At 36.0% G+C, this 25,359-nt stretch overlaps 1 protein-coding gene across 5 annotated transcripts in view; it reads left to right on the plus strand.

The window, feature by feature from the left end:
• Positions 1–75: 75 nt before the first annotated feature.
• The window catches only part of ZFC3H1 (zinc finger C3H1-type containing), a 52,269-nt gene continuing 26,985 nt past the window's right edge, over positions 76–25,359 (plus strand). For 2 of the 5 annotated variants that reach the window (XM_055587551.1, XM_055587561.1), the window contains exons 1-9: positions 158–947; positions 5,657–6,073; positions 15,738–15,802; positions 18,210–18,408; positions 18,633–18,856; positions 20,233–20,356; positions 22,185–22,282; positions 23,616–23,825; positions 24,017–24,181. In XM_055587551.1, coding sequence (XP_055443526.1) covers positions 353–947; positions 5,657–6,073; positions 15,738–15,802; positions 18,210–18,408; positions 18,633–18,856; positions 20,233–20,356; positions 22,185–22,282; positions 23,616–23,825; positions 24,017–24,181 — 2,097 coding nt within the window. In that variant the 5' untranslated portion in view covers positions 158–352. The other 3 variants (XM_055587557.1, XM_055587565.1, XM_055587568.1) reach the window with 3 other exon arrangements.

The following is a 25,359-nucleotide window of genomic DNA, read 5'->3' on the forward strand; positions in this document are numbered from 1 at the left end:
GAGCATCGCGCTGTCCTAATTATTATCGCGTGAACTAGGAGTCTTGTTTCCGGCGTGCGGCAGGAAGTGACGGCCGAGCAGAGCCACTTCGAGAGCCACTTTCTCGCGAGGCGGAAGAGCCCCGATCGCGGAGGAGCAAGGGGGCGCTAGGGTAGGGAAGTGGGTTGCGACGGTCCGGCGAGAAAGAGCTGGGGTGCGGGGAAGTTGGGGAGCAGAGCCCGCTAGGTCTCCAAACAGGATAAGGCCGCACCGACCGGGTCCGTTAGGAAAGAAGAAAACCGAAGAGAAAGGCAGTAGTCGGGCGGATCCCCGGATAGAGGGCTAAGGTTGTGTGGAAAGCGTTGGTCCCGGGATGGCGACCGCAGATACTCCGGCCCTGGCTTCCAGTGGCCTCTCGCCTAAGGAAGAAGGGGAGCTTGAAGATGGGGAAATCAGCGACGACGATAATAACAGTCAGATACGGAGCCGGAGCAGCAGCAGCAGCAGTGGCGGCGGGCTGTTACCGTACCCGCGGCGAAGGCCTCTTCACCCGGCCCGGGGCGGTGGATCCGGCGGAGGCGGTGGCTCCTCCTCGTCGTCGTCCTCCTCTCAGCTGCAGCTGAGGAATTTCTCACGCTCGCGGCACGCGTCAGAGCGGGGCCACCTCAGGGGACACAGCAGCTACCGACCCAAAGAGCCGTTCCGGTCTCACCCGCCCTCCGTGAGGATGCCTTCCAGCTCACTGTCCGAAAGCAGCCCCCGGCCGTCGTTTTGGGAACGGAGCCACATCGCCTTGGACCGTTTCCGTTTTCGAGGCAGGCCTTACCGGGGTGGGAGTCGCTGGAGTCGGGGACGAGGAGGGGGTGAGCGAGGAGGCAAGCCGGGGGGCAGACCTCTGGGAGGAGGAGCGGGATCCGGATTCGGCAGCAGTCAGAGCTGGCGAGAGCCCTCTCCACCTCGGAAGAGTTGTATCCTTAACGTGGCGGTCTGCCCTGGGTGTGTCACTAAAGTTCCCTTTAGCGTCATTACTAGGTATGAGATGAGTAACTTTTCTGAACCGTCAGAACCGCTTATTTGTCATTGTGTCAGAATACTTAACGTAGGTCGTTCGTTGGTAAACCCCGTGTGAAACTGTCGCGTTGTTTCTTAAAATTGCTTGATTGGGTATATTTTTTTAATAGTAACTTGTATTGGACGGGGGCCAAACTAGTGGAATCAGATTTGAAATACTACATCACAAGCCTAGGTTTCGTTAGCCTTTGTTTTTGTTAGTAAACTTTGTTACGTGAAGTTGCATTAGAGGCAACTTCAAGAATTGTTAGAGGAAGAAAAAAGTATTAGCCATAAAAAGTTTGAGAAATACTGTTGCTTATATCGTATTGCACTGTCACATTGAAGATTATGAAGTTTCGTTACACCGAACCCTTCTGTTTTTATTTGTGATTCTGTGTTTTTTTTTTTTACCTTTCTTGATTTATTCTTATACATTGCTGCGTTTTAAAGTTGGAGGGGAAAAAGTCCTGGTGTCACCAACTATTAATTCGGAGGTTTGAAATTCATGTATCTTTGGCAGAAGCTTTACCTCCTTAACTTCTTTATTTCTTATGTTCATATTTTGGGCATTTTATAACTCTTGGTGCTGACAGTTGTGGACTAAGAGAGAGAATGAAACTTACCAGTATTTTAATTTTAATACATTGGAAACCATGGGGTTTATGGGGAGGTGGAGCTAATGGAGAGGTTAAGGAGGAAAATAGCAAATATCAGATTCTTGTCCCCTCTAACCTGAGTTTATTCATCTGAGAATTTGCTATTTTAAGATGTGTTTATAGAACTATCCTTTAAAAAAATTTTTTTAAGTTATACATATGTGTTTCAAGATACAGCAAAGTGCTGCAGATGTATATATTATAGTAACTATATTAATATTCTCTTTCAGATTATTTGTAGAACTATGTCTTGACATACTCCATGATAACTGCCTATTATTATTGAGAATACTTATTGCTGATTGTAATTTCCATGCTGTAATGTTTTTAATATATTCATTATATATGAAACCTACATGTAATGACATTTGTTGGGGAGACACTCAACGTTATTTTCACAGAATACTTAAGATCAAATGGTCTTTGCCAGATATCAGGATAGAAAGAGGGCCAGAAATGTAGTTTAGATAAGGAGGAGGAGCTTCTGATGCTAGTGCTCTGAAAAAACTTATGCAACCACAAGTTGGGTCAGGAGCACGCAGGACTGTTGAAGGAAAAAAATCACTTAGGTGTTTAACTTTTAAAAAGAAAATATTCTTTGAATAAAGATAGAAAACCTTAGCCCAAGATATTTTTTTTAACCAAGGATTTGTTAGTTGTCAGTTCTGAGCCTAAGAACAGAAGGGCTGTTTACTTACAGACATGTAAATTATTTAAGAATACAAAAATGAGGTTTGACAGAAAACAACAAAATTCTGTAAAACAATTATCCTTCAATAAAAAATTTTAAAAAAGCATAAAAAAGGAATACAAACATGAATGAAACTTGTGTGAAGAGACAAATGTTAATTATATTCAGTGTAAAAAGTTCAAATTGAGGTATGTAAAAAGTTCAAATTGAGGTATGTAAAAAGTACTATGGGAGCTTAAAGTTTTTTCTTAGTTTATTTTATGTTAGAAAAGGAGGTGATGCCATGGACTTGCCTACTTCCTGCTTTTGTCGTCTTTTTGTCCATGCATTCGATATAAATTTGGCTTCTACCATATGTATCTTTGGAGCCTAGTAGGCTGCAGTCCATGGCGTCGCTGGGAGTCGGAGACGACTGAACGACTTCACTTTCACTTTTCACTTTCATGCATTGGAGAAGGAAATGGCAACCCACTCCAGTGTTCTTGCCTGGAGAATCCCAGGGACGGGGGAGCCTGGTGGCTGCTGTCTGTGGGTTCGCATAGAGTCGAACACGACTGAAGCGACTTAGCAGCAGCATATACCTTTATTGTTAACCTTAGATGTTTTTATTAATCAACAGGCATATGGTGTTGTGAAACAAGTATGGAAAGTATCCAGTCTGATTTCTATAGTAACTTATCAGAAATGAGCTGTCTTGCTGTTTTACTTTTCACACATCCTGCATAAGGATGATTGTTTTGATTCTCTGCTCATTGTTTTCTTTGAGGTGTATCAGTAATCCATCCTAGAGGTAGAATTCTTTATAAGAATTTGTGAAGAGAAACAGTTCCCAGCCACTTTTATGTAACGTGAGCAAATAAATTTTGTAATAAAAGATTTTGTTACTTTAAATTCCTTTAATACCATGATTATACTGTTTAATTTTTATTTCCACTGTGTGATTGTAACATTTTTATGTTACAAGAATTGCATTAAGAAAGAATAAGAGTTATTCTGTGACTTATTTCTATAATGTAGAAGTGAAGTAGCATGAGTACAGGTAGGTATTTTTTAAAACTTTTTCAGTAATAATTAAAATATGCTAGATGCAGCTTTAAAGAAATGGAATAAACCAGATTCTGTTGGAGGTAGTTATTTTCATTCTCGTTCATTTTTAATTTTCCGTATTGATAGGCACTTCGTCAGTCAGTCTTAGCATATGTCTCCTTTGGATGGCTGCTGCTTAAACTTTCAAATCTGTCATAGCTAACATAAACCAGGTTTCAGTTAGAAACTCCATGTTGACCAATTTTATATTAAATCATTTAAGTGTTGGTTTCATTCTAACTGTTCTGTGTAGGTAGAAGTAGGACACTTCATTTAGCCTTGAAGGAGATTAATTAGTCATAGCTCAATTGATTTTCCTTTTTTTCTGTCCTTTAGTTATTTTATTTTTTGTTAGTGTATTGAATCTTTTCTCTTTCTGAATATTTCCAAGGACTCTAGTCTTATTTTTTTAGTTGTTGTGACTCCATTGAAAAAGTGAGATTTAAATGTAGATAATTACCCAAGTTTATGTACAAAGAGTATGTAATGGTGGGGTCGGGGAGCAAGTAATTATCTAGCTTCATATAGCGAGGGGGCCTTTGAATTGGGGTAAATTTGAAGACCAGAAAAACCTAGACACAAAGCTATGCATAAATTGTGATAAACCTGGAAGAGATGAGATTGGAAGGGAATCATGAAAGCATTATATGCCATTGTAAGGATTTTGGACTCTATTCTTAGTGAGATTAAAACAAGGGATAAGATGTGATTTGTGTTCTAGAAAGATTAACAATAGGATGGAAGATGGCTTGTGGGAGATAGAACCTCAAATATCACCAGGCAGAACTATGGGAGTGCATTAGAATGCTCAAAATGAAGAGAGAGACTAAGTAGGACTCACTGGAGAGCACTATTGTTGCAGCAGTTGGGAGAGAGAGGTGTCATTAAAGACCAAAAAAAAAACCCCCAAAACCTAGAGAAACAAACGAAGAGTGGAGTTACGGAATGCTGCAGAGAAATCAGATAGAATAAGGTTTGAAAACATGATGGATAAACTCAGCCAGCAGAAGCCAGATTCCATTTGGTTGAGAAAGACAGGTAATGAGAAACTAGTATTATTTCAAGAAACCCAGCTGTAAAAGGAGATCAGAAAACCAAAGACTTGCTAGAACAGTTTTGCTGCAGAACTTTTAAAGATTTTCAGTTGTAATGATTATTTAGTTTCTAAAATACTTGGTGGTAATTACCATTCTTAAATTGGTCATTAGAGAAGTTTAAAAATCTTTGCAGATTGTCTAGTAAGTTGTTAAACAGAAGAAACTATATATAGGGAAATGTAATGTTATATCCTAGCCAATTTAATGATCTATTAATGCCTTATTGTGTTAAAACCAAATAAAATACTTGTCTTTTATTAATTTCTAGACTGGAGAAGTGAGGTGGAACAGTTTTTACATGTGTGAATTATTTTGAATAAAAATTTTAGTTTGGAACTTTGTAACCACTTCCAACCATGAAGTTACGTTGTATATATCACTATGTTAAAGAAAAGAAAGACCAAAAATAACAGGTTTTGATATCCTTATCTTCAAGGAAAAATTAGTTTAGAAGATACATCTTGAATACAACTTAAGGTTTTTGTTTTTTTTTTTAAATTGGTTTCATTGTCTTCGTTGTACCTATTTTGGATGTATACTTGATGAGTTCTAAGATAGCTATGTTAGGTTTTCAATACAGTGTTTCTTATTCATAACTTAGCCTTAAATATTATCAGTGTTCATTTTTTATCTCTATTTTTAAAAATTTGAGACACAAGAAGAAACTAATTAAAAAGAAGAAACGTCTTATTATTTGAAGTGTAAATTATCAACATCTGTGACAAACCATTCAGTTTCTCCCCTCTTCAGAAACAAATCTTTACCAACCAGCTTATGGGCTTTCCTGATACCTGCAGAAACATGCTGTAAACTAACCAGGTGCTGTATCTGTGTATACTGTGGGTAATAAGTGACACTGGTGATCTTGTAAGTGGACTGTTTATATTAATACTTGTTAAATTTGAAATACGGGTACATAATGAAAGTGCTTAACACATAACAGCACATGTATTAAATGGAATTTAGTAATTTTAAAATATCAATTCATCTTTGAAAAACACAAAAAAGGGTGACAATTCATCTATAACTTAATGTGTTTTTGTTAAATTAACTGGAAAATTTTTGGCAACTGGTTTCCTTAATATGCTGTTCAGCCAAAAGTTTTGGAAGATCTCCATCAAGAAAACAGAATTATTCATCAAAAAGTGAAAACTGTGGGGAAGAAACTTTTGAAGATTTACTTTTGAAATATAAGCAAATACAGTTGGAACTAGAGTGCATCAATAAGGATGAAAAACTGGCTTTGAGTAGCAAAGAGGAGAATGTGCAAGAAGATCCTAAAACGTTGAACTTTGAGGACCAAACGAGCACTGATAATGTCAGTATTATAAAAGACTCAAGTAAAGAAGTAGCTCCTGAGGAGAAAACACAGGTCAAAACTTTTCAGGCATTTGAGTTAAAACCACTCAGGCAAAAATTGACTTTACCAGGAGATAAGAACCGATTGAAAAAAGTTAAAGATGGAACAAAACAGCTTTCCCTGAAATCTGACACTACTGAATCTAGTCCAGGTAATGGAATTTCACATTTCAGTTAGTGATGAGATTTCCTTTGAAGGGGTAACTGGTTATTTTGGTAGTGTACTTCATTGAAATCATTCTGATATTTTGTCTGAATTCTTTTTGCACTGTCGACATAGACAGTCATGTTGTTGGATGATGACAAATTCTGTTTCATTTTGGCTTTAAGTGCTGATCAGGGCTAATAATACAATTTTAACATAAGTGGTAATGGGCACTTTTGTTCCCTGACTTACAGGGGATACTTTTGCCATTTACTTTTTTTTTTTATTGGAGTTTAGTTGCTTTACAGTGTTGCATTTCTGCTGTACAGCTGAGTGAGTCCGCCATACATATACATATACATATATCCCTTCTTTGCTGTTTACTTTTAAACATAGTGTTGGTTAAGTTTATTGTAGGAGTTCAGACCTCACCACCATTCCTTGTTTGAAATTTTCAGCGTGAATGGATGTTGAAGTTCATCAGATATTTTTTCTTCATTGTGGAGAAGAGCATCTAATTTTTCTTGTTTATTAATGTAATGGATTATATTAACTGATTTTTTTTAGAGTTAAACCACTCTTGTATGATTGGGATAAACCCAGCTAGTTATGATACATTATTTTTATACATCATGGATTCAGTTTGTTAATTTTTTTTATTTTATGTGAGTGTATATTTAGATAGAGTAAAAATTTAGCTATTTAACTGTGTAGTTCTTTGAGTTTTGACAGATGGAAGGAGTTGGTAATCATTGCCAGCCATCGCTATTCAGATATAGAACAGTTGCATTAACTCCTGCCAGTTCCCTCATGCCACCAACCCTACTTGGTAACCGCTGGTCTGTTTTTCTGACCCTATACTTTTGCCATTTCCAGAATGTCATATAAATAGAGTCATGTAGAACATTGTTTTTTAATCCTAGCTTCTTTGATTAGTGTGTTTGAAATTGATCTATGTGGTTACATGTATCAGTAGTTCATTCTGTTTTACTGCTGAATGTCCCATTATATGGCTTTGCTGCAGTTTTTTTATCCATTTCCCACTTGAGGGACATTTGGTTCTTTCAGTTTTGGGCAGTTATAAAGCCTTCATAAATAAAGGTTTGCTAATATTTGTTTAGAAATTTTCATCTATGTTCATAGCCTGTAGCTTTGTTCCTTGTTTTTCCTTACAAGTTTTAGTATAAGGTTGGTAGTGTGTCCAACTCTTTGTGACTCTATGAATTGTAGCCCACCAGGCTCCTCTGTCTATGGGATTTTTCAGGCAAGAATACTAGAGTGGGTTGCCATTTTTTCCTCCCAGGAATCTTCACAATGCAGGGATTGAACCTGCCCCTCCTTTATTTCCTGCATTGCAGGCTGATTCTCTACTAAGTGGGGGAAGGGGAGCCTAGTATAAAATTATGATGCTCATAATGAGTTAAGGAGTGGTTTTTGCTCTTTCGAATAGGTTTAAGGTTGTACTCATTCCTGGGATACTTGGTAGATCTTGCAGGTAAAATTATCTGGGGCAGGATGGAGTTTTCCTGGGGAGGTTTTAAACTACTGACTGTTCATGTTTTCTATTTCTGGGTAAAGCAGTTTAGGGAAACTATTTTTCTAGTAATGTGTTAATTTCCCGTAAGTTGAACAGTTTATACTAAGTTATTCTTAAGTGTCTTACCTTTTTATTAACTGTGGCATTTATAAATTTTATCTCCCCATACCTTTTAAAATTTCCTCAGAAATAAGTTCCCTGCTTATTAACTCATTAATTCTTAGCCTCTCTACTGTTGACATCATTTTGTGATATAAAATTCTATTAACCTCATTTTGGGCTATAAATTTTGCTTCCCTGATAGCTCAGTTGGTAAAGAGTCCACCTGCAATGCAGGAGACCCCACTTCCATTCCTGTTTGGGAAGATCCCCTGGAGAAGGGAATGGCTACCCACTCCAGTATTCTGGCCTGGAGAATTCCATGGACTGTACAGTCCATGGGATTGCAAAGAATCAGACACAACTGAGCAACTTTCACTTGGGCTATAAAATTTCTATTTTAGTTGCATCTCAGCTTGTGATATGTAAATTCTTTTCATTCATTTCTAAGTATTTTCTAATTTTTGTTGTTCTTTGGCCTGTAGGCTATTTGGAACTATTTCTTAACTTCCAAGCATGTAGGTTTTTTTAGCTGTTTTTCTGTTATCCACTTGTAAGGCAGTCACATTATCAGAGACCTATGTAGTACCAATCTTGTGAAATATTTCTAGACACTTGCATTATTGTCTAGCATGTGATCAATTTTTGTAACTTGTGTGTTTGAAAGGAATGTTTGGGTTGTTAGATCAGGCTTTTATGTTCACATCTTAGAAGGAAGATGTAAACAGTTTTTTGACCTGCTTGATCTATCAGTTAGTGAGAGGCTTGCTAAAATCTGCCAGTATGGTGGTGGATTTCTAGTTTTCAGTTTTTACTTTAAATACATTGAGGCTAGGGAATTATTATTCTTATTACTATGTAGTGACCTCTATGTCTAGTAGTAATTCTGCCTAAAAGATTATTTTGTCTCATATTAATAGCCAGCCACACCATCTTTCTCTTCATAGAAGTGTATGTTTTTTGTATGTCAGTACCTATCCTTTCCGGAGAGGGCAGTGGCACCCCACTCCAGTACTCCTGCCTGGAAAGTCCCATGGATGGGGGAGCCTGGTAGGCTGCAGACTGAGCGACTTCACTTTCACTTTTCACTTTCATGCATTGGAGAAGGAAATGACAACCCATTCCAGTGTTCTTGCCTGAAGAATCCCAGGGACGGGGGAGCCTGGTGGGCTGTCGTCTATGGGGTCGCACAGAGTCGGACGCGACTGAAGTGACTTAGCAGCTTAGCAGTATCCTTTTAGTCTTTCTGTATTTTCTTGTTCCAAAGGTTATTTGCACATTGTATGGAGCCTATTTCATTTTTAATTTAACCTGATAATCTTTGTCTTTTAACAAGAACATGTAATTTGTTCACACTTTTTCATGATTACTGATCTTTGTATTTCCTTTTTTTCTTTCTTGCCTCTTTGGTTTTTTTTGTTTAAAAATTTTTTTTTTCTTTTACTGGTTTGAAAGTTAGATATTAAGTTTTGGGTCTCATTTTGATTCCTTTAAGAATTGTAACATGAATTCTTACCAATGTTTAAAGTTAATCAAGTTGTTTACCCCCTCCCTGATACACAAGGACAGTTTTTTCCTACCTTTGGCTGTGTATTTAACTCTTTCTTGACTCACTCTTCTGTGTCTAGAATCACTTATGCTTAAAATACGTTTTTAAGAATCTCCATGTAGTAGTTTGTGTCTACCATATGAAAAAGTTATTTCTGTTTACCCCCCTTCAAAGACAGTTTTCCCAGGTTTAGAATTCTAGATTAGTTAATTAAGTATCAATATGTTGAAGATATTTTCTGGCTTCCATTGTTAACTTTGAAAAGTCATCTTAACAGTTTTGTCCATCTTAACAGTTTCTCATTTGAAGGTAATCTATCATTTTTCCCTAGTTGCTTTAAAGACCCTGTTTTTGTCTTAAAACTCTACAGTTTAACTGTGATAATTGTATTTTTTATTTTTATTCAGCTTGGGACCCGTTTTGCTCCTAGTTTTCATTGATTCTGAAACTTGTCATTATCTCTTATATTGTCCCATTCTCTTGTTTTGAACTCTATATTGTATCAGTATGTTTTATTAAATCATCTCACTTTACTTTTCATTTCTCTTAAATTTCCATCTGTAACTGTGTGATACATTCTGGAAAATTTCCTCTGATGTATCTTTCAGTCCACCTAGTTCTCAAATTCTTTATCTCTTGTCTGATTGGCCTTAAGCCCACTTATTGAATTTTAAATTTCAGTTACAGTTTTTGTTTTAGTGTTTCATTTTTATTTTGTTCTTTGGTCAGTTTTTAAATTTTTTCTTCTGTTTTTCAAATTTATCTTTATGTCTTTAAACATTTTAATTATGAGCTTGTTTTGATTTTCCTCTTTGCCTGCTAGTTTCTAGTATCTGGGTCTAATTTCTAATTTTTGCTATCCCTGCTGGTTCTCATTTTTTGGTACCTTCTTTTCTTGCATGTTTAATGTTTTGTTTTGTTTTTTTTTAAGTAAGGTGTTCATTTTCCTCTGAATTATTTTGGTGGGGAGTTTTGGTGGCGTGTACAAAGGTGAATTTCCTAGAGAGGATTTGCTTTTGCTGCTGCCAAGGAGCTAAGTAGACTTTTGATTTGGGCTGTGTTATATTTGACATCTTCAGGCAACTCATGTGATGTAAATTTGATTGCAAACCTGAATGGTGACTGATTCTGGTTACACATTTTTAGGGACATGTTTTTTCCTCCTCAGTTTAGCACCATGATTCCAGACAGGCAGTTTCAAAGATTATATATACCCCAGTGGGATAGAGAAGACACATAGATAAATATGGAATATAATGAGTTATGTATGAAAGCCTGCAGCAATGCAAAGTGAAAGTGAAAGTGAAGTTGCTCAGTCGTGTCGGACTCTTTGCGACCCTATGGACTGCAGCCTACCAGGCTCCTCCATCCATGGGATTTTACAGGCAAGAGTGCTGGAGTGGATTGCCGTTTCCTTCTCCAGGGGATCTTCCCGACCCAAGAATCGAACCCGGGTCTCCTGCATTGCAGGCAGATGCTTTACTGTCTGAGCCACCAGGGAAGCCCAGTAATGCAAAGGAAGGATCAAATACCTTCATTTGGATTTAGAAAGTTTTCATTGTGATGGTAATGTGTGATGGCAATGTCTTGAGGATGTATCTTTTCCACTTGGGAATTCCCATCAGAAGGAACCAAATGAACAGTTGAAAGCATAAAGAACTTTTAAAGGATATTGAGATTGATCTAATACAGGTGCCATGTGAAATATATGTATGTTTGTTGAGTGGTTGGATATAAATTTTTAAAAGTACAGGTTGAGATTGGAATGCAAAGGGCACTGAATATCTTGCTTAAGGGATTTAGATTTTCTTTAAACCTCAGGTGAGCCATCAAATATGTTTAAACAGAAAAATGACGTGATCAGATGTCTGCTTTAGAAAAGTAACAGGCAGCAGTGTAAAAAGAGGGATTGGAAGAAAACCAAAAAAGCTAAAATTTATCTGAATCAAGAAATTCTGTTGATTAGTGTTAAAACACATGTACCCCTTCTCAAGTCTTCAGCAAAACTCGGTGCTATGGGTCAGCTTCCTTCCCTACCCCCCCCCCCCCACCCCATTTCTCTTTTTTTCAGGCCATTTACTCAACCTTTATCCCTATTGTCAGCCTGTGAGCTTGCCTCCTATTTCAGGTGATCTCACTCAACTTCTAACTTTTCACTTCCTAATTGTAAGTTTATATGCATATCAATTTTCATTTCAGTTCTCTACTCTGAGAAAGTGGTGACCCTCTTTTTGTTTATGACCATTTTGTTTTAACCTGATTCCTGGCTCTGATTTCTCCCACTTTCTCTGGGATCTTACTCCAAAGGTTTTTTATTCTGTTTCCTCTTTAACCACTTTTCTCTCTTAAAGAGTAGTTACTATAAACACAAGTACTTACTATAAACACACTGGTGTTTTCCATCCCCAGATCTGAACAATCCCCCCCTCCCCCTTCTGCCTTGTTCCTTAACTTCTGTCTTTTCACCCAGACTTCCAGAAAGGCCCTGCGCTGACTCTCTTCACTTTATCTCTCATTCCTTCTTACCTCAGTGCAGTTTGCTTTTCTTCCCCTACCAGAGTACTGAAACTACTCAGGGCAAGATTACTTTAACCTAGTTACAGATTTTACTGTCCATTTTCTTTCATTTTTTATTTAATTTATTTCATTTTTATTCCATTTATTCAAAAGTTAGTTGAGCACTTTGTTCCAGGTTCTTGGGAGTACATCAGTGAACAAAATAGACAGTCATTTATTCCGTCATGGGCTTGCATTTTAAGAAGAGGAAACAATAATTATGATGACTAAATAACAGTTGTAGAGAGAGGAAAAGCATAGCAGTAAGTAGGTTAGAATGGAGGCAGTGGGTACGGGCTGCAGTATTAATGAGTGATCAGGAGAGGCCTGAATTTGAAGGTGAGATTTAAACAAAGGCTTTGAAGATGGTGGGGGAATAGCTAAATGTATACCTGTGGGAAAGAGGTTTCCAAGCAAAGAGAATAGATAGCTTAGAGTATTGGTTTTTTTAACTGTGGTTCTTAGACCTTCTTTACTTGGAAACTTAATAGAAATGCAAATTCTCAGGCCCTCCGCCAGATCTCATTGGAAAAGACCCTGCTGGGAAAGACTGAAGGCAGGAGGAGAAGGGGACAACAAAGGATGAGGTGGCTGGATGCCATTATCGACTCAATGGCCATGAGTTTGAGCAAACTCTGGGAGATAGTGAAGGACAGAGAAGCCTGATACGCTGCAGTCCATGGTGTCGCAAAGAGTTGGACACAACTGAGTGACTGAACAACAGCAACCCTAGATCTACTAAAGAGGAAACTGCAGATGGGGCCCAGCAGTTTGTATTTAACAAACCCTCCTGTTGATTCTGATACCTGCTAAACTTTGAGACTCACTGAACTAGAGTAATGACCCTTAGGCAGAGGGGTACTGGCACATTTGAGGAATAACAGGGAAGCCAGTGCCACTAAAGAAGAGGGAGTGAGGGGGATGAATAGTGGGAGAGAAGAGGTCAGAGATAAAGGGTGGGACAGATCATGCAGTATCTTACAAGAACGTTAGTTTTTATTCTGAGTGAAACAGGAGGTATTATAGGATTTTGAGCAAAAGATTGGCATAATTTGTTTTGTATTCTCTAAGGCTCACCCTGGCTGCAATTTTGAGAATATTCTATAGGGAGTAGATACATCTGTTACATTCAATAATACTTTTCTCATTAATCTTGAAATTTCAGGGTTTCAATGATACCATACACATCAGTAATTTCGTACAACTTCCTTCTGATTTTCCTGTTTGTTCTTTTTATAATACTTTTCCTTTATAACTCCTTATCTGTTGATGTCTTTGGTGTTCTATTCTCTGTGGTGGTTCTCAGTTGTTACAGGTTTTTTTTTATTTATTCATTTTTGGCTGTGCAGGCTTTCTCTAGTTGTGGCGAGCAGGGGCTAAGTTTCCAGTTGGGGTGTGTGGGCTTCTCATTGTGGTGGCTTCTCTTGTTGCGTGCTGTAGGGCACGCGGGCTTCAGCAGTTGCAGCTCACAGGCTCTAGAGCTCAGCTCAGTAGTTGTGATGCATGGGTTTAGTTGCTCCCTTGCATGAGGAATCTTCTGGGACCAGGGATCAAACTCGTGTCCTCTGCATTGGCAGGTGGATTTGTAACCACTGAACCACCATCAAAGTCCAGTTATTATGGTTTCAGCTACCCCCAAATCCTGATTATCTCTTGCCCAGTTTAAAATTTCAGGTAATAATTTTAAAAATTCTACATGGCTGCACAAGACCCATTTTCATTTTGGAAGTTTTGAGTAAGAATTGATGGAATGATGTCGTAAAGACCGATGACAGTGGTAGGACGAGAGGGCCGACCGCACATTTGGCAGTTACGCTGCGCCCTGCTTCTGTTACTCTCGGTGTGAAGCTGAGTTTATGGTCTGAAGCTTATGGTCTGTGCTTGTTTTTCAGGTGACGTTGTGCTCGTTAGGTATCCGCCAGCTTCGTAGATGGTTGCTTTTACTTCCCTGACAGGGAGGTGATTCCAGCTTTTTATAGAGAGTCTCATCAACTAATAGACTTCGCCTAACTTAATGATTTCCTCTCATGTATGAGGAAAGTTCAGTTCTTTTTACATTTATTATGGAAAGTCTGTCTTTTTTTTTTTAATTTTCCTTGTTAATTTTTATGTAATAGTTATTACTCTTCTGGTATTCTTTAAAGTACGGTCAGTTTTGCTATAAGGTGACATGCATTCCTGAAAATTACTACACTGTGGAATTACACAATAAAAACCACAGGGTTTATGGGCAGATCATGTTAGGGGAAAAAACACTCAAAAACCTTGTCAGTGGCACATAAAAAAAAAGATTGGAATCTAATAAAAATGGTAGTTCAGGTTTACACATTAAATGGGTAAAAATGCCTGAAATACTATAATGTCACTTTACTTTGAAAAAGACCTAAAATGTGCCTATGGAAGCAGCCTACAAGTTACAGGTGGAAGCAGCTCCACTTACAAGTTACTGTGAGTAGAGCAAGGGAGGTTATTTGAAACTGGACAGTAAATTGTAACACCAGATGGGGATGGGTGTACAGTGAACTGAAGAGCTGGTAGATGGCTCAGAGTCTGTGGGGTTTGTACATTCCTACATGGCTCCTACTAGGATCAGCTGGGTGTGGCTTTCTGCATTCTTGTAGTGTTTCTTGGACGCAAATTGTACATAAGCAAATGTGAAATTTGTATTGTCATCAAATTATTTTCTAATATGGCAATCATGTTGCAACAAATTCGTATTTCCAAAACAAGCAATGTGGCAGAACTGACCTAACTCAAAGTTTGGTGGTTGCCTTCCATTTACGTTTTTAGGGTAGTTGATTAATTCTGTGTGTTGAATAAGTTGCCTATTCTTTTACCAGTAGATCTTGAGCAATCAAGTTAAGATATTTGGAATACTCGCAGTGGTATTATGGAGAAAAACCTAGGCTTGGTGTTCAGACTTAGTTTGAATCCTAGCTTTGCAAATCCAGTTGTGTCATCTTGAGAGATATTTTTAGTTTTTAACTTAATCTGTTGTAGCTATGAAAGAGTCTCATAACCGTTGCAGGTACTATAACTTTATTGCGTGATTTGTAGAGCTGTCATAGAGGAGATATCGTTATTTAGTTGCTAAGTCATGTCTGACTCTTTGCAACCCCAGACTGTAGCCCCCCAGGCTCCTCTGTCTATGGGTTTTCCCAAGTAAGAATAGTGGAGTGGTTTGCCATTTCCTTTTCCAGGGGATCTTCCCAAGCTCTGGGAAGTTGAACCCACATCTTCTGCATTGGCAGGTGGATTCTTTACCACTGAGCCACCAGGGAAGCCCGGATTAGATAATATTTAAGTAAGATTTTGTAATAACTTAATCAGAAATATGGGTCCAAGGCTAGAATTCTGGAAAATGTGTGGATGGACTTAATTTTGTTGTCATTTAATCTACTTCTGCAAATACTTTTCTGGATAAGTAGAGAACATTTCTTCTCCTTTTTTTTTTTTTTGGTACATTTTCACCAGCAGGGACGTCCTGAGGACATTTCTTTAATAAATCAATACTATCTCTAAGTGTTTGAATTCATTTCAGCTTCAAAGGTTTGAATTAATCATCACATATTCTTTTTTATGTGTTATCTGTTTAGTAAGGAAGCTTTGTTTTTTCCCTGTCTACTCTAAATTCTCTTCTTATTTGAAATAATTGTTTTTAATTCAGAAGTCATTTTTATCATAGTGCAGTTTTAATTTGTATTTTAATGTTTTGAATTATTTTTGCCTTTCTAACTTTAAAAAATGAAGCTGATATGGAAAGTTTTTTCAGATTTTCATCTGGCAACATTCTTTCCTTTTGGTTGAGAGACTGAGAAAATGAAACCCTTTATAAAAATAATTACTAGTATAAATATCACATAACATTTTATTTTAAATTGATTGTAGCAGTCTTTTAAAGCATTCAAAGTATGCTGTTTTATTTTAAAGGATTAGAAGATAAGGAACAAAATTTAACCAGAAGAATTAGTGCCTCAGATATTCTATCTGAAAAGGTAAGATAATGCTTTGTGGGATTGGATATGTCTGTAAGACTGATTCTTGTTTTGCTTTACTCTCTTCTCTTGAATGGAAAATTCTGTCTTGTTTTTTACTTTCTTTCTTTTTTTTTTTTATTCATTGCTGTACCTCCATTTTGATATAAGCCTTAAAGATAAAATCTGGAGAGAGATCTTGGAATATCAATATCTCCACTGGATTCAATTAACATATTTAATTGAAATGCTATATGTTCGATAGATGAACTTTCTGCTTGTTTTTTGAAACTTTTAATTTTCTTCCAGACATTTTCTTTTCTTTATTTTGAAGGATTATGCTGTGTGAGAAAGCTTTGAAGTTACACCTTGACCTGGTGTCCACTTCTAGTTCCTCTTAATAGCTGGGTGATCTTGTGTTAGCTGCTTAGGCTTTGCTTGCCTCTGTTTTCTTTTCTACAAAATGAGTTTAATGTCATCTGTTCTCTGGATTGTTGTGAGGTTCAGCAGGGTAAAGTGCAAGAGCATCAAGCACTGTGTTTGACGTTTAATAGGTATTCACTGGGCCAAGCCTTTGTTTGCTGAATTAGACAGCTGAAATATCTTCGGTTTCTTCTTTCTATGAGTAAATTGAAATGAAAACAGCTTAGAAGTTTTAGGAAAGAGATGGTCTTGAATTTAAGGGTGATAAAATAACAGATATACCCACAGGCATGCATGTATATATGTATATATATAGTTTTGAATATGCTAACAATGACTATAAGGTAGGTTGACATCTCTTACAGAAGAACTAAAGTTCAGATGTGTAGATAAACTGACTTGCTTAAAGTTTTATAAGAATTAGATATCAGAGCACGGAGTTTGAATGAGCTTCAGTACTCTTCTTACTGATCAAGTAGCTGCTTTGAGTGACAGTATCAGTGGTCTCTTTCATTCCACAAGGGCAAGTAGCAAAAGATAATCAAAGACTTTTAAGTCTCTGTGGAACAGTAATGATAGCTTTATTTTAGTTAAACTCTGGATCAGCACTGCCCAGTAGAATTTTCTATAATAATGGAACTGTTCTATATCTGCACTCCAGTATGGTAGCTTTAAGCACATGTGCCTGTTAAATATTTGGAATGTGACTACTGTGGCTGTGAAACGGAAGTTTTCATTGAATTTTAGTTAAATAGCCACACATGACTTACTGGTTCCATTTTTTGGATAGCATGACTCGAGATCTTCAGTACCAAGCAGTAGAATTTGATGTTTAATGATTAAATGACTTAGAGTAAAAAAGACTCATGATAATTTTTCAGCTCATTTTTTACATATATTTCCCAAGAAAGCAAAGAGTAACTATATCCTGGTTTGGGTAAACTGAACTACCGAAATACGTGATGGTAGTTCAGTTAGGGATTTATAATAGTCTGTAGAAGGTTAAACCACTAGGTAGACTCTACTGTTTTCTCTATGTTTAAGAATTAAATAATTTAATTTGATTTTAAAAGTATAATTACAATTCACTTACTAGATAAGTGAGCCTTAACTTTTTTGAGTCTTAGCCTCTTTTTAGTTTCCTCTCCTTTTCTATTTATACACAAAAGGGACAAACATGCACAGCTTTGTGTTGAACTTCAAGGAGTGGGGATGCCAAAGGACCCCCTTATTGCCCTCCCTCCAAAGTCTCATGGACTTCTGTCTAACACTTTTGCTTAGGTTGCCCGACATTTTCTGTTACAAAATGTACAGAATAGATAATTTTTAAAATTAACCTAAAAAAAAATACAGTGAAAAAATAAAGGTTATTTCAATTGGAAAAAAGTTCTCAAACATTTATTCCTAACCTGTTTCCCTGTTTTAGCTTCCCTGAAGAAGTCTTGGGTGTTAAAAATATTGTCCGTACCAGATAAATATCTGTACCTTTAGAACATGGAATGCTCAAATATAAGCAAATCTTGACGTATTTTTTCCTTCAAAACTGATTTGAAGAATTATAAAATATATTTTTAAAAGTTTGCAAATTTGAATCTTGACATTTCAGTGTACCTGTTCTGTGTAGTACTTGTAAGGCTAGTAAATGCCCATGATTAAGGAACCAGTTTGTTCTTTGGTCATTACACGCCCTGGGTTGATTTCTTCTTGCATTCACTAAGCAGTTAAATGCCAATCTCAAACTTTTTTTTCGTCAGTTGTAGCCTCCTCCTCTAACCCTTCTCATGTGTACATAAATCTACAGATTGATCTTCAGTTTGTATTACAGGGCCTGAATTAGAGTATAGGGCTATGTTAACTTATTCAGTTTCCTTATTTTATTTGTATTTACCATTTAAGTATTTGTCTTAAAATTAACTTTAAATTTTGATCTTATAGCAGCTTTGACTTGGTAATATGTCTAAAGTCAAATAGAATTTTTAAATGGCAACTATTTCTTTTGTTAAAGAAGCTTGGTGAAGATGAAGAGGAGTTATCTGAACTGCAACTTCGTCTTTTGGCTCTTCAGTCAGCCAGTAAAAAATGGCAACAGAAAGAACAGCAGGTGATGAAAGAAAGTAAAGAAAAGTTGACTAAGACGAAAACTGTGCAGCAAAAAGTTAAAACCAGTACAAAAACACATTCGGCCAAAAAAGTTAGCACTACAGGTGATCATTTCTATTAAACTCTTGTAATTGATTTCCTATATCAGTATAGTTTCTAGATTTTAATTCAGAAAGTTTTGAGCTGGGGAATTATATAGGGCCCTGAATAAAGGATAGTCCTGTATAAATAGAACTTAATAATTAAAATAATTATTAAAGCTTTGTTTTCTCTATCTTCTTGAAAATTCTAACTCTAATAGATGCTGATGTTTCTATATTTTTTAAAGCTAAACAAGCATTGAGGAAGCAGCAGACAAAGGCATGGAAGAAACTACAACAGCAAAAAGAACAGGAAAGACAGAAAGAAGAGGATCAGCGTAAGCAAGCTGAAGAAGAAGAAAGAAGGAAAAGAGAAGAAGAAATCAGAAAAATTCGAGATCTCTCAAATCAGGAAGAACAGTACAATCGATTTATGAAATTGGTTGGTGGAAAGAGGAGATCAAGGAGTAAAGTAAGGAGTACAAAAATACAAAATCAAAGTATTACTCAAATTTGAGTATCCTTGTATTAGCTCATAAATTCAGTCAACTAGGAAACAGTATTAAGTTCTTTTGTTTGATATATATATATCATATATGTATGATATATGCTTGTTATATATAAATAATTCCTTTGGGAAGAAGGGAAGGTAGGTTATAATTGCGAATGAATTGTTTTTGTAGTTATAGATGCTAGAAATAGAAGAAATAGACTAAAATTATGATTAGAAAAGCCTCCCTTTGGCTTTTGTGTCCTTTTCTATTTAGAAGAAAGAAGCATTCCTGAGTTGCAGTGAGAACTTATTTTTAAAATTACTATTCCCTTTTAGTTTTCCATTGTTTAGTAATGTAGAATTAGAAATGTATCATAATTAGTCGATATGGACTATTTATAAGAAAGTTAAATCATAATATCATAATAGCCTTAGTGCATGTGGCTACTTTAGTTATCAAGCATTTGTGACCTTTATTGTGTAAGTCATTGATAATGACTGGACGAGTCATTGCCTTTTATGGCTGGTGTCAGGAAGTAAATTGGAGATTTAATATTGATCTGGTGCTATTAGCAGCGACAAATTTCAGAATTCTGAGCTTTGAGACTATACTTGCAAGTGTATTATTGATATTAAAGAATAGAGGGATGTTAAAGAGTAAGAGCTCTTTAATTGTAGGGAGTCAAGGGTTAGATTTGTTTAAGTAAGGAATTTATAACTATTCATGCTTTGAGCTTCCGAAAAGTACTTTGATGAAATCTTTTTATAGAAAAGTATTGTGCATTATTTGTATCCATTTGGATAGGTTTTGCTAATTTTTAAATTCTTATAAACTGTCTCCAAGTGGAGATTGTAAGAAGTGAAAAAAAAGAAAACAACGTACAAGCATATGACCAAGACTTTCTAGTTTTCAGTTATCATTAATTTATTCGTAACTGAAATGTTAATGGATTATTTGGGCAATATTCTAAATAAAGCTTGATTACATAAAACTTGAATTCATTTATCTGATTTCTTAATTTACAGAGAGAGGCCATTAGTATTTCTGATCTTGGTCTCATCTTACTTTCTAGAGGAATAGCTGATTATTTAGTAGCTCAGCTCACTGGGGGATTTCATCTGTACATGTAGTACTTTCTAGCTTCATTTTCTGTCTGACAGTTATAAAATGTCAGCCACAATATACCTATCATGTATATTGAGTTTCCCAAATCAGATGTGATAGTTCTAACTGGATCCTCATGATTTTTGATACTGTTCTATGTAAAAGATAACTATTAATTGTTTTATAATTTCGAGCCTAAGAATAGACTAAGACAGAAAATGTGAAACTAAAAATAAATCTTGTATATTAGTCTTCAGATCCTGACCTGAGACGATCCTTAGAGAAGCAAGCTACTGATAGTGGAGGAGGCATTTATCAATATGATAACTATGAAGAAGTTGCTATGGATACAGATAGTGAAACCAATTCTCCAGGTATGAGCTAAAACTTAAAACATTTGTACATTCACAATTATTAAGTAGAAAATGGTCAAGAAGCTACCCAAAACATTGAAAGAAATGTAGAATGAATTTGCTGGTAGGTTGTACAACCAAAGACATTATTTGGTGGTTAAATACTTCAAAAGCAAACCTCAGACTGTAGTATTAACCTTTATTTTCTAGTATTTCTTCCTGTATAGTATTTTAATAAAAAAGGCAGTATTCTGCTGTTAACTGTTTGATCTAAGAAGTGAATATTGTGGGAAAGGTGAGAACGCTGCCTTAAAAAACACACGAACTAATAAATCTTTATGTTTAAGTATCTTTATATCTAAGGCATTCTTCATTTTAGTCAAAAAAAGAAGTCTTTCTTTTGTTCAGGCTTCTTTTCTCCTTCTGATGATACTTTGTAGGAATAGGGAGATGGAAAGTGATCCTAGTGGTGCCTTAGGATCAGCTGATTATAACTGTACGGCTATACTTCAGTTAGAGTGCACGGTTTAGGATGTGGCCCTCCTTGAGAGTTAGAGACTTGCTTTAGTTGATTTTCAGGAGTAATGGACTGTGAGGGACCTACCCTCTTACTAATTAAAGCTATCCTCTTACTAATTAAAACACATAAGAATGGGGCAGACAACAAAATGCCATTAGCATTCTAGAAACTAGAATACTTACTTGCAAGGTCATATGATTAGTGTTTTTCTTCCAGTGGTTGTATTGGGAGACCAAATGAAACTAGAATTCCACTTTAGTGTGTCTAGAGAGAAGGCAGAATCTATATGATTTGGTAATGTTTAGCAAAAGCTCATTTTCAGGTTATAATGTTTAGCTTCATATTTAATAATCTTGTATTTTCATGTCATAATTATCTTTGGTCAGCCTTTAATTATTTCTAAGTTCTTGAAAATGATTCTTTGTAGTTCTCAAATATTGACATTATTATTACTCTATAATAATTTTATGATTTACCCTTTAGAAGAATTTTGTAAAAAAATAATATAAAAAAATATAATCAAATGGCATCATTTGGGTCACAAATCAGCTCCATATAAGTCATGTGGTTAATACTCATATTGACTTGAAAGACAACTGGGGCAAAGAAGAAATATTAAGTTTCCCTAAAGGTTACATGGTTTAGAGGTAGCAAGAGTAATCTTCAAGTCTGTCAGATTTCAGTGAGTCTAAAGAAACCACTGAAGGTAAAATAAGCAGCTATTTTTATCTGCTACCAAGGAAAAAATGCTAACAATTTAACTGAGATGAATCAGTAACTATTTCAGAATTACTAAATTTGAAAAAAAATGTATATGTTAATGATTAAATGTAATAGGTAATTCTTTTCATTCCTAGCCCTCTTTGCTTTCTCTTCAATTTAAATAGTCCATTTCTTCACTTTTCTTCACATTAAGGGAGGAATGGAGTCACCACATCACTGTTTTCCTTTGGTTATGATACTTTGAGAGATTTCAGGGGAATTTTTTGTTTTATTATTTCTTAAAAAGTATGTTTTTTTCCAAAAAGCAATAAAAGCCTTTCCTGCTTTATTCCCTTTTACCACAAGTAGGTGAAAAGTAGAACAAGGTAGAAAAGTGTACGAGGGATTAAATATCAGCTTAAGTGGATGGCTAACTTTAGAGTGATGTAAGAGCAATTATAAATAGGCAGAGGTAGTCTCATGGAGGTTAAGTATTTTATTGGAGATTAATACAATCTCACTTGTACTTTACTTAGATGTAGTTATATGTCTTCAAAAATATGATAAATTTAATTTATTCCTGTTGAATATATGTTATTAAATTCCTATAAAAATTTTTTTTAACAGCTCCTTCACCAGTGCAACCACCATTCTTCTCTGAATGTTCATTGGGGTATTTTTCTCCAGCACCATCTATTTCTTTGCCTCCACCACCTCAGGTTTCTGTAAGTGAGGATTGGTATGATTTCTAAGAAAGTTTTGTTGCCTTGTGTCTTTTCTAATTTGTTTTGAAAAGCTGGTATGTAGTTAATAGTTAGGTTTGAGAGCATAAAGTCTGCTTGCCAGAGTTAATAGCTATGAAATCTATGGTATATTAGTTCCTGGCAGGCTATCGATCTGGTAGATTTTTTCATAGCTAATTTTTAGTCTCATGTTGGACTTTCTTTCAATATTTAGCATGTTTCCTTCTTTATTTTTGCTCCTCAGAAAATATATTCTTAAGCAGAATAAGAATTACCTGTTTGGATTTTTTTAGAGGGTAATTGGGATTTAAGTGTGAGTTTGAGTGAACTCCGGGATTTGGTGATGGACAGGGAAGCCTGGCGTGCTGCAATTCATGGGGTCGCAAAGAGTTGGACACGACTGAGCGACTGAACTGAACTGAAGGTTCTTCTAGAAGCTTTTTCCTTTTTCGTCTTTTGATTATATAGTTGTTTTTAATTTGAAAATTCAGTAAAGGAAAAGCATTGACTAGTTAAAGAAAAGTTAATTTCTTTTCAACCTACTTTTGAAAGAACTGCCAGTCTCCTGTTAAAAAAATAAAAAAGGAAGTGGGGGAATCACAAAGTGATTTGAAAGTTTTCTCTAGATTGAGAGAACCTGGAGCTCACACTGGTTCTCTCTTAATGGGTTAGTAGGAACTTTGCTATTTCACAGGTGTTAGGCAGACACCTGGTGTCCTCCTGGGAAGTTTAAGATGAGGGGAATATTAGAGTAGAGAGTGAGAGAGAAACATTTTTTCTTTCTTCCTTGAATCATTTTAAGTTCCAAGAGAAATGTTGGAAGGTCTTTGAAGCAAAAATGTGTGCAAATGCAGGGATTTGGGTAAAAGTAACTATCTTTACAGATGCTCTCTAAGAAGCCATTTCACAAGGATTTTATGAGGGTAGTGGTGGTGATTTCTCACATTTAATTCTTATACTCTAGACTGTTCCCATCCAGAATCCCTTTGGTTCCTAATTTTTAATTTTTACTTAAATATCTGTTTTCAGGTAGTCACCTAGAGAGATCCTGTAAAATTTGATTTCTCTATCATGAAGTTCATAAATTAAATTACAGTTGATTTTAACTTTTTGTAAAAATTATACTTTTTCTTGGCTGAATATTGAATTTGGGTTAGTTTTAAGATTTCCAGTATACTTAGTTCACTTATTCTTACAGTAAAGTAATCACCTGATGTTTGCCTTTTTCTAATTTGATATTGCTGTAGCAGTAAATGCTTGGAATGAGTAAAATTTGCATGGTAATTATTATTTCTTCTTTTTTTAAATTAACTAGTCTGTACCACCTTTGAGCCAGCCTTATGTGGAAGGCTTGTGTGTTTCTCTTGAACCTCTACCTCCTCTACCACCTTTACCACCTCTTCCACCTGAAGATCCAGAACAACCTCCAAAACCACCTTTTGCAGATGAGGAAGAAGAGGAGGAAATGCTGCTTCGAGAAGAGCTACTTAAATCTCTAGCGAATAAAAGAGCTTTCAAGCCAGAGGTAATTTAGGTACCTGAACCTCTAGGTGGTGCTGTTGAGCTTAGTTTTAGGTAGGACTACTCTGCTAGTTTGGGATTTATTGGGCTTTTCAGTAAAGTAGGGATAAGTCGGTTAACTAATTTGCTCAATACCTTTAAAGATGACAGGAATTTCATTTAAAATGGCTTCATATCTGTCTCTTCCTTCTTTAGGAAACATCCAGTAATAGTGACCCACCTTCACCTCCAGTTCTAAACAATTCACAGCCTATGCCAAGAAGCAACCTGTCCATAGTCAGTATTAATACAGTGTCTCAGCCTAGGATACAAAACCCAAAGTTTCACAGAGGACCTCGTCTTCCACGAACTGTGATCTCGGTAAAAACAAAATAATTAGTCCCTACTCTTACTTAAATATCTTGTGAGAAAGTTTATGCAGTTTTGCTGTCCTGTTCCCTGCCTCTAGTTTATTATATACAAACATCAGTTCAGTTCAGTTCAGTAGCTCAGTTGTGTCCGACTTTTTGCGACCACATGAATTGCAGCACGCCAGGCCTCCCTGTCCACTTATTTTTATTTATTAATAGTGAAATGGGAGCAGCTTTTTCACTTGTAAACTGGTGGAATTTATGATAATATTTTGGGGAAAGCATTATTTTCATCTGAGGGGTATTCTTTCCCCTGCCATTTCCTCAACTTTTGTTTTATATAAATTGGTCCTTTTAGATTTTTCATCTATTCTAAAGTCAGTTTTAGCAAATTATATATATATATATTTAGTTTTTTCTATCTTTGCTCATATTTTTTCAGTTAATGACTGTACTATAATGGAAGAATTTATGATTTTTTTCACTGTTAAGGAGATTGAAATGACATTTTATTTCTACTTTGTTTTCTAATTACTTTGAAATAAATGTGGAGAAGGAAATGTCAACCCACTCCAGTAGTCTTGCCTAGAGAATCCCATGGACAGAGGATCCTGGTGGGCTACTGTCCATGGGGTCGCACAGAGTCAGACACGACTGAAGCGACTTAGTATGCATGCATGCGTAAAATAAATGAAGCAAAGCCAAGTTGAAATCTTGCCTCTGTTAGGTAAACATATCCTCTGTATATCCTCTATATACACATGAAAGCCATGAAGTTTTATTAGTAATAATGTGGAATTACTATTTTTTCTCTGACTTTAAAAGGTTAGTCTAGATTGCATTATGTTTCTTTATAGAAAGTTGGTTAAAATAAAATTTAATGAAAAAGATGATAGTAGTATCTAGAATATTTCATTTTAGTATATAGAATATTTTAAGTTTTTGGTCTATCAGGTAAAATATAGAATCTTTTATGTTTTTGTGTATCTGTGGAGTGGGACAAAGTTGGTCAATTAATGCAATATAAACAGAAGGAACCATAGACTGTCTACTTGAAACCTATTATTTTTATGAATTTAAATTCATACAGATAAAGTGACTTGTTCATTGTCATGAAGCTAATTGTGTGTGGTAGAGCTAAGAAAAGGATAGTGATACATTTGTTGTCAAGAATAACAAGTATATTGG

This window comes from Bubalus kerabau, chromosome 1 (assembly GCF_029407905.1).
Source record: "Bubalus kerabau isolate K-KA32 ecotype Philippines breed swamp buffalo chromosome 1, PCC_UOA_SB_1v2, whole genome shotgun sequence".
In the NCBI taxonomy this organism is placed as follows: domain Eukaryota; kingdom Metazoa; phylum Chordata; class Mammalia; order Artiodactyla; family Bovidae; genus Bubalus; species Bubalus kerabau.